Source organism: Mesoplodon densirostris, chromosome 9 (assembly GCF_025265405.1).
Source record: "Mesoplodon densirostris isolate mMesDen1 chromosome 9, mMesDen1 primary haplotype, whole genome shotgun sequence".
Lineage (NCBI taxonomy): Eukaryota > Metazoa > Chordata > Mammalia > Artiodactyla > Ziphiidae > Mesoplodon > Mesoplodon densirostris.
In genome coordinates, this window is record NC_082669.1 from 91406907 (window position 1) to 91417094 (window position 10188).

At 44.0% G+C, this 10188-nt stretch overlaps 1 protein-coding gene across 1 annotated transcript in view; it reads right to left on the reverse strand.

The window, feature by feature from the left end:
• Positions 1-7682, reverse strand: part of UBE2H (ubiquitin conjugating enzyme E2 H) — a 107172-nt gene extending 99490 nt beyond the window's left edge. The window contains exon 1 of the mRNA XM_060108337.1: positions 7187-7682. Coding sequence (XP_059964320.1) covers positions 7187-7239 — 53 coding nt within the window. The 5' untranslated portion in view covers positions 7240-7682. The remainder of the gene's footprint in view (positions 1-7186) is intronic.
• Positions 7683-10188: the final 2506 nt, after the last annotated feature.

The following is a 10188-nucleotide window of genomic DNA, read 5'->3' on the forward strand; positions in this document are numbered from 1 at the left end:
GGGGTCCCATATGCCGCGGAGCGGCTGGGCCCGTGAGCCATGGCCGCTGGGCCTGCGCATCCGGAGCCTGTGCTCCGCAACGGGAGAGGCCACAACAGTGAGAGGCCCGCATACCGCAAAAAAAAAAAAATTCTTATCAATACTCTACAAAAAGCGAGAAGAGGGTACCATCAACAAAAAGTGTGCTTACCTTTCCACGAAAATATAGTCTTACTAGCAAATGCAAAAATAAAAGTTATTTGTGGGACTTCACTGGTGGCGCAGTGGCTAAGAATCTGCCTGCCAGTGCGGGGGACACAGGTTCGAGCCCTGGTCCGGGAAGATCCCACATGCCACGGAGCAAATAAGCCCATGCACCACAACTACTAAGTCTACACTCTGGAGCCTGTGAGCCACAACTACTGAGCCCACGTGCTACAACTACTGAAGCCCGTGCGCCTAGAGCCCATGCTCCGCAACAAGAGAAGCCACTGCAATGAGAAGCCCAGGCACTGCCACGAAGAGTAGCCCCCGCTCGCCCGCTCGCCCGCACGCAGAAATGAAGACCCAATGCAGCTAAAAATAAATAAATAAAATTAATAAATTTATTTTAAAAAAAGTTATTTGTGACCATAATTCTTGAAGTCCCACTTCAAAGAGCCACAAAACAAAAATATTTCACGATGAAAATTTAATTCAGTAATTTTGAATGGGGGAAATGGAAGAGCATTCACAAAACTAGCTTTGACAGAGTTAGGTTACAAATCAGTGCTTAGGATCATGCTATTTAATGGGATTCCTTTAAAACAGACAATTGAAACAGGAATTCAATGTCACAACATAATTGTTTGAAATAGAGACCATCATTAGTAAAAGTTAAATTCAAGCTACCTGTTAAAAAGTTAAACCTATACCTATCACATGATCCAGCTATTCCACTCCTATATATTTACCCAAAAGAAAAGAAAGCATATATCCACAGCAGCTTTATTTGTAATAGCCCCAAACAGAAAACAACCCAAATGTCCACAGAAGTGAATGCATAAACAAATTGTGGTACAGCCATACAATGAAATACTACCCAGCAGTAAAAAAGGAAAGAACTATATGGTAACAACATGGGTGGATCTAAAAATATGAGGAAAGAATTCACACAAAAAGAGTATATACTGTATGATTCCATTTATATAAAATTCTAGAAAATGCAAAATAATCTACAGTGACAAAAATCAGATCACTGATCTGATGGGGGTGGGTGTAGGGAAAGACTACCTAGGGGCAAGAGAAACTTTGGGAAAATGAATATGTTCACTATCTTGATTGTGGTGATAGGCTTCATGGGTGCTACTTATGTCAAAACTTACCAAATTATACCTCAATAAAAGACAAAAGCAAAAAAAAAAAAAAAAAAAAAACAAGTCACCAAAACTAATTCTACAGCTCTTGCCGGTCAGATCTATCTGCTTATGAATGTATTATGTTTAACCTACCAACTCACAGTAGGCACTCTGAGAAGTACAAAAGTATCCCTAATTCAAAAATCACTATTATCACAAAAAAACATGAAAATTTAAATAGAGATCAGAACTCATCTTTCATCACCATGCCAGGCTGACGGCTTCAGTGTTGAAATGACCAACTAAAACACAACAGAACAAAGTGAGAGCCCACTGAGTGTGGGGCCCCAAGATTTTTAATTAAATATTTTAATTCAAAGGCTTACCTTCTTTGATCTAGAATCCCATTTCTGGAAAATAGAAATAATCCAAAAAGGCAAGAAAAGCCTTGTGCACAAGATGTTAATTTCAATCTTATTTATCACAGAAAAATGGCAAAGAATTAAATCAATGGCACAGGCATGGAATGGCATATTACATGAGCTATTTATTAAATCTGATATTTTTAAATGGGAAAAATAGTTGCAAAAATATTAAGCAAAAACAGGGCACATACAGTATGATCAACAGGTTGACAATAATACATCCTGGGGGGAACCTATATTTGTAACCTATATCTTCCTCAATTATCTTACTACTTGTATAATCCAATTAAGTTTTTTCATTAAAGTACTTTACTAAAATGTACACTGTAGGTCTACAGTTAAAAAGCTATTACACTGTAAGCACTTTTGCAGGTCTGAATTGCATGCCTAAAAATCCAATGATTCTTGGAACCATGAAATCTGGTAAGACTGAAATAAGATATTAAATTATATATATAATTATATATACATTTAATATATAGATATAACATGCAGGTCAAGGTGCTGGGGAAATTGCACAATACTAGAAAACCAACAAATCCAGGTTCTTCTAAAACACACACACACAAACAGGGTAAGGGATTTTTATGGGTCACATCTGCAAAGACTGTTTTCCCCTAAAAGCTAAATTTTTAGGCTTGTGTGTAATTTACTAGAACTGTACTGCAGGAATCAGATGTTCTGAACCTGTGAACGCTTACTCATGTAGGTTCCTGCTTAACCAAAGTAAGTACCAGTATGTTATATTTGTCACCAAAATCTAGGCAGAGAAGACAAATTCAGAACACTGGGAGTTGCCAAAGCTTTAACTTTTAGCTTGAAGACCATAAAACTGTTCTACCTTCCATCTCATCATCTCAGTAAAACAGAGACCACAGGAAATAAAAGGCAAACCACAGGTTCCCAATTGACACTGGAGCTAGTTAAAAGATAACAGAACAGTCTACACTTTGAGCACAAATTAAAGAGCAACAAAGACTACTAATTTAGGGATAGTTACTAAACTACTGATTAACAGCAAAATACCAAAGCTGAAGTCAAAGACAAATGGCTACACTTTTTAATGTTTGTTTTTGTTTCAGTTTTTAACATCAATCTTTTAAATAACAGAAATATAGATCCCCATACATCCCATCAACATAAAAGTCACTTTAAACTTTCTATTTCTTGAAGTCAATTCTGAAAGTAAATACAAGTTATTCAAAAAGCAAGGTGATACATACAGTGCTCACCTGCTATAAACACAGTCTGTACTCTGATTTTTTCAAAACTTGTTTAACTAGTTACATAAGCACACACCAAATTTTTCACTACTAAACCCCCAGCATCTAGCCCCAAGCCTGGCACAAAGAGGGCACGGAAACGTCTGAGGGGATGAACTTACTACTGAAAGCTTCTGAAACCCTAAGGCAGACAACCAGCATTCTTTACAGAATTCACTAACGCTGTTAATGAATTTAGTATAAGACACTGCCCTTTCCTGACCATTACTCTTAAAGCTTTTGTAGGGGAAGCTTACATTTCTACCATACTTTTGAATCCCTGCAGGAGTCAGTTAAATAAATTTAAATTGGTAGCTATCCAGTTTTACGTTACCACACTCCCTCTGAAGAAGGCACTCTTTGAAAAGTCTTGGTATTATAAAAATAAGTTCCAATATCTCACACCAATAACAAATACAGTGTATGCCAAGTCCCCATTACTATCAGATCCACTTTTCTGATTTAACCTTGAACATTTCTTGTACTCTAACAGGTCAGGTTTTCCTCTCCTCTTTTTACCCCTTGAAAACACACTTGATCCTGTAACACCACTCACAAGGCCTCCCCAGCCCCTGCTTCTTTTGTATATAAACACACTCTGGTCACACACTCCATCAGCTGTTTGGTAGCTCCGCCCCTCCTCCTTTTCCGGGTAGTAACAGAGCAGCCAATGAGCTGTGAGGAGCTGTGCCTGCGGCCTTTTGCCTGCATACGCTTTTCCAAAACAAGCAGCTCCAGCCTTCAGCAGGGGCCACTGGTTCACAGATAAAAGGATCACCAGGCTGTGCAACAGGGTGAGACGAGTAACCCCCACCAACAAGGAAACCCGTGTAATCTGAGCTGTTTGTTCCTCCACCCAGGAGAACTTAAACCGATATTCCTTTAGGGCAAATCACGCTTTAAGGTCACCAGAGTCCCAGTTCTCAGACAATCTAAATAATCAGCCGGGTTCTAGATGGAAACCCCAAAGCTTGCCAGGGTGGGAACAGCACAGTTATCACCACCCTACCTCACTCTGCAAACAAATGGCAACACTATTCAACCACCATTCCACAGGATTTGGGCTCACTGCAAGTTTCTTGATTGGGACACATTCCTACAGGGCCCAAGTCAGGTCCATCAGTTTGAGGTTTGCACAACCCTCAGCCAAGGATCAGAAGAGAAACAATGAATGAGTCAGAGTTTCAGAACATATTCGCCCAGCAGATTATTAAGTGCATCGGTGCAAAACACTCCCTCCCTCCATAACTTGGAAGTCAGCTCTCCTCCTACCAACCCGTCACAAAAGAAATATCCCCGACTCCAAACAACAACCAGAGACCAAAAGAACCTAACGAGGTGGTGGAAGGCGGTGGCCAATTAGTTACACATCCTCTTTTCTCCCTACCCCCCACACCACTACCTTCCTACTATACAGGTTCCCTGCCAGGCTGTAAATCGTGGTGGCATAATTACACTCAAGAGACATCCAAAAATGGGCTGAAACAGGAGACTGCAAGGAAACCAGCTATCAGCCTCCACACCAAAGAAATCAAGGGGCACTGAGGGGCACAAAGCAAGAACATTCCTTCAGACCTTTCCTACTTCCTCCACACCCTCCTTCATCTTCAACCCTCGGCCCTTGCACACCATTGTATTCATTTTAGTAGTGTGTTGCTTAAATTCTGTGCTCAAAAATTGTCTCCATTTGGGCCTACTAATGTGAATTCAACAGAGAAAGGAGGCCAGAAAATCTCTCACGCCTACAACACACATGCACACACAAAAGGAAATACAAAAAACTGAACTTAGACAAGAAAATAACAAACACGAAGCAAAGATAACCCCTGGCTTTTAAATCCCGAGACTGTTGTCCTCCTACCTCAGACATCAATGATTTTAAAGCGCCTCTGCTTTCTTTTGTCAGAAAGGAGGAAGGTGGGGAAAGAACAGAAGGCCAATGCATCTATGCCTTTCTTCATCTTCTACTAAAAATAAGCTATGAAATAAGCCACTTAGGGAAAGAAAAAAAAGAGAGACACCCTGCTGTTCTTTGTCTGTTTTCCTCTCCCTCTCCACCCCCCCCACCCCGACTCCTAAATACGGTAATCATTCTAGATGCCTCAACTACTAAATGAACAAAAGGCACTGTATGGAAAAGGCATCAGGTCAAGTTAGGCCTCACCCTTTATCCTCAGTCTTCTAAAAAATATATAGGTCTACAATGTGAGAACCTGACATTGATCAAAGACAGCTGGAATTCTCTCTCCCAGCCCCATCCCAATTAAACATTAGGTAGAAATTTGCATTAGGTGTGACAGCAAGTCTCAATTCAAGATAAAAATAACTCAGATTCTGCCACCATGTCATTTCCTAGTTTCTAAACAAAAATAAAACCCGATACTGCTTTGTGTAAACTGTACACACAGCCACAGTTACAAGTTTTCCTGCCACCTTATGAAAAGCCAATGTTACTGGTATCATTCACACATTGACAAAACTCAATCACAGCCACAAACAGCTCATAAAGAGTCAATTTCACTTGTGCCTAGACATATATTTGGTACATAATATATATTTTATTACTTGCCCCTCTCTCTAATCCCCACTCCCACCTCCCCAAAATTCTCAACTTCAAACCCTAAAACTTAGAAGTTCATCTACTGTTCCTAATTTCTAATCAAGTTTTGCTGAGTGAGGAGAAAAACACCTTATTCCTGAAAAGATTATGGTGGGGAAAAAAAAAAATCACTTGCCCAGGCAACTTCCCTCCCATCCCCCACTTCCAAACCAAATGCAAAATCTACTTTTTAAAAACTTCAGCGAATTCCATAACTGAGTATCTAACAATAATCACTGATCTCTACAAACAGGTAAAACATCCAATCAAAAACAGCAACAATAAAAGGAATAAAGAAGGAATTCACCTGAAGAATCTAGCCAAACAACTTGAGTTATATAAACAAAACCCTGCAACAGGGGGAAATGGTGGGGGGATGGGGGTGAGGGAGAGACAGAAGCAGGAGACAGGACTTTTTAACTGCGTTTCACACACTACCACTCCCCACCCCCGGGTCCCCCTCTCCCCAGGGATTAGTTGTTCAGAACACTGGGCTCATTTCCTCTCTCCCCCCACTCTCTAAATTACCGCTCCAAAAATGTCTCGATTTGTCACAGGAACCTTCGCGAATTTCTCAAGCTGGTCATGAAATAATCAGGCTGGACTCCAACCAAAACCACTGCCTGAAGGACTCTTATCAGTTATAGCTTTCCCACTGCTACCTTCAAAGTACATAAAGTTGGGAGGGGGGGCGGGGGAGGAGTACAAAAATAAAGGGTGTCACTTGGCAAGATCAGGGCAATTATTCCCCAAGAACCTTATTCTCATACGGAGAGTTTGCTTAAGTGGCTAGTACAGGGGCTATTTGGTCAAGGAGATCCTCTTTCTCTCCTTCCCCCTCAGCTGTCATAGCCACAATATGGAGGGTGGCTTGCTGGAGGGACTGGGGGTCCTCACCACATACAACTATGGGTGGGATAGGCTTTGTCGGTAGGAAGAAAAACAGTGGGGTTCTTCTAAGGACCAGAAAGCTTAATAGGGGTCTCTGGTTTAAAACACTCAGAGCTCTTTATTACAAGAGGGGGCACTGAGCAGACTACTCTCTTCCTAATATAGAAAGGAATTAGGGATAAAGGAGGTCACTTGAGTTACCCCAGTTCAAGAAGCATTGTGAGTGGAGGGAGTGGAGGCATCTCAAGAAAAGGAGAAAGGGAATTCTTCGCTTTCGGGAATTTCTACCTCGAGTCCCTAAATCCAGAGCGAGCAAACAGGAAAAAGAAGGTGGGTTCGGTGGTGAAGAGAAGCGGCTGGTCCTGGGGTGGGGGAAAAAAGAAAAAAAAAAAAAAAGGCCTACTTGGGAGTCCAAACGTCGTGAAGAAAAGTCACGGGCACTGGGGGTGAGGAAAGAGCGTGGAACAACGCACATTTCGGGGTGCTGCAGATAAAGGGGGAGCTGAGAAGGCTCTCGGCTCCTGGGAGGTGCCAAGGAGCCTCCGTAGGCACTGGGGGGAGGGAGATGGGGGAGGGAGCCTCGGACAGTGGCCTGGAGTGCCCCTGGGCCCCTGCTTAGGTTTCAGGGGGTGCCCTGGGCATCCCCAAACCGCCCCCCACGTACAGCCCGAATTCCCAGCCCACGAAGGATACAGCTTGACCACGTCCGTGTCCATCCGCCTCTTTCCCGGACTAGGGGATGACATGGTGTCGCCGCTGCCTCTCCGTCGCCTGCGCCGCCGCCGCCTCTCTCCCTTCCTCGGCCCGTCTGTCACGGGCCCCGGGCCCCGGCTCTGAGGAGCCCGCGGCCGCGCCGGCTCCTCGGTGGAGGTGGCAACACCCCCGAGGTCCTGTCTGGTCCCGTCAGCCGCCGCCGCCGCCGCCCCCCGCACGGGGGAACACCGGGCACCGTCCGGCCGAGTGGGGGTGGGGACCCCGCGGCGCCCTGCTCGGGCTGCCCCTCTGCGGCTGTGAATCTCCGCTGCCCGGACCCGGCGCTCCTCTGCGCCGCGCGACTCTCCCTCCTGCCTGCGCTAGCTCACTCGCCTGCTCGCCCGCTCACCCTCTCGCCGGCTCCCTAGCAGCCTCCACCACAAGCGGACGACTCCAGCTCAGTCGGCCTCTCTACCCCAGCCTCGCTCTGGGCGCCGTGACGTCACCTCTGTGACGTCATCGGAGGGGGCGGGCCCAGCTGGCGAAAGGGGTGGGCCGCCGCGGCCGTAGCGTGGGCTTTCTTCGAGGGATTCTGGGAGTTGTAGTTCCTCTTTCTCCTGCCCTCCCAGCTCTCTGCCCCCTCCCCCAACTCCCCCACTCATTTAATAGCTCAACTGCCAGTGTCGTTATCATCATCATAAACGATAATGGTTAAAGAATGGCAGTATTATTATATTCATGTGTTTTAGGGTAATGAACCTCCTTCCCACATACACTGTTAAAAAGTCTGTTTATTTGTTTTGAGGAAGCCAAGGTGGCCGTTAACCCAGACAGGAACAAAAATCTAGAAATTCCTACACCAGCAGGTTCCCTGCGCTGTGCTCCCTCCTTGGATGGAGATAATATGTTTGCATCGATTATAGACTATAGCAAGGCTTCCTTAGGGCTTGCAAATCAGGGTTGGTTATCCTCCATGTGTATAGGGTGACCTTTTCAAGGATTAGAGGTGAAGCAGCAAGGTGGCAAGGCCAGAAATAATTTAGTACTAACATCCTTATTCTACACAGTATGAGATGATTTCACAAAATGAGTGATTGAAAGAAGCAGAAACACCCCAAATATGCTGTTATTCAGGACATAGATTGTTCTGCCTTCCAAACTCCTATATCAACCCTATATACTTCATCATTCATTCAGTAAATATTTATTGAGCACCTATTGTATAGTAATCACCCTGCTTGACATGAGGATAACATGGTGAACTAAGAAAGACTTTAAATTTACACAACCATCCCAATGTGGTCCAGATCTAGAGTGTCAGCATCACCTGGTAACTTGTTAGAAATGCAGGCTAGAGCTTCACCTCAGGCCTACTGAATTAGAATTTGCAGATTAACAAGGTTCCCAGGTGATTCCTTTGTGCAATAAAGTTTGAGAGACACTGCTCTACAAGGTACTCCAAAAGAACTGATATGGAACCCAGGAGTCAACCAGGAAAAGGGGACAGGAAAGAGTGTTCTAGGCAGCTCCTGTATTTATTTATATCACATTTTTGCTGCCATCTATTTTCAAAATTTTTATCTATTCCCTTGTTCCCACGAATACACTTGTATTTTGTCAAACCACATGCTGTGAGTTGGGTCCCCTCATGTAACCTCCTATATACAAACACACACATGCACACATGAACCTGGGGCAGTAGCAATCAGCTAAAATTGAACGTTATTTGCTCCTATCATTCCACCCCTCAAAAGACGAGCTAGTGTGTGTGTGTGTGTGTGTGTGTGTGTGTGTGTGTGTGTGTGTGTGTGTGTGGTAAGTATACATGACACAAAATTTGCCATTTTAACCATTTCAAAGTGTACAATTCGGTGGTATTAAATACATTCACAGTGTTCTTCAACCATTACTACTATCCATTTCCAGAACTTTTTCATCATCACAAAAAAATTCTGTACCCATTAAACAATAATTTCTTACTCATTTCTCACCCTCCACGGCCCCTGGTAACCTCTATTCTTTCTGAAAAATACAAGCTATTTTAACTGCTTCTAAAAGGGGTGCATTGCTCTTTCCTATTGCACATAGCTGTTCTATCAGAAGGAGCACATTTCTGAATGAAGAGATTTCTAACTTCCTTTTACTTGACCACTTTGTTAAAGGGAGACAAGGACAGAGCAGGGAATTGCTCGTGAGTGTGTCTTCTCTAGGCTCTCCAGGCTCCTGTTGTTGCTCCCTCCTCTCCCAGCACGGCTCCCCACCACCTTCATCTGAGTGACTCCCACTCCTGTGATTCCCAAGCTTTGGTGTAATTCAGAATCACCTGGGGAGCTTGTTAAGCTCACAAACGTCCAGGCCCCACCCCTGGAGATTCTGATTCAGAAGGTCTGGGGTGGGCCTTGGACATCCAAGTCTTTCACAAGCTCCCCAGATGATTCTGATGCAGGCCAAAGTTTGAGAACCACTGCTGGAAGATTCCAATAGGCATCAGCACTTTCAAAACACCTGCCTGACCGCTCTAGGTGGGTCCTGTGCTTTCATAATGTCCTACGAAAATAAGGATGTTTCCTCCCCACCTGAGACCAAGGTAGCAAGCTTAAAGGATCTGAAGCTATTTTTTGCAGAACAGAAAGAGCTGGTCAAGGACGAGACACTTGAGAAAGAAAGGCATAGGGTGGATATAGAGATTTTTCCCTGATGCTTTAATCTTCACAGATGTTATGATGCTGTGGTCTAAGTACTAAGCAAAAGTCATCAGAGAGACTTGTTCTGGACTACACTGGGGAAGGTAAGGCTGCTCTACTTAAGAATGCCATGGTGATTTAGCCTCTGAGCAGTCGTTGAAAAGGAATCACCCTTCCTAGTAAGTATCTTAGCCCTGGGTTACTTAGGACAAACCTGCCCCTCCCCAGCTCTTAATTATGCCTCAGTTAATTGCTTATATCCTCCCAAGCCTCAGTTTTCTCATCTGTAAAATGTGGCTTATAATGCCCTACCCACTC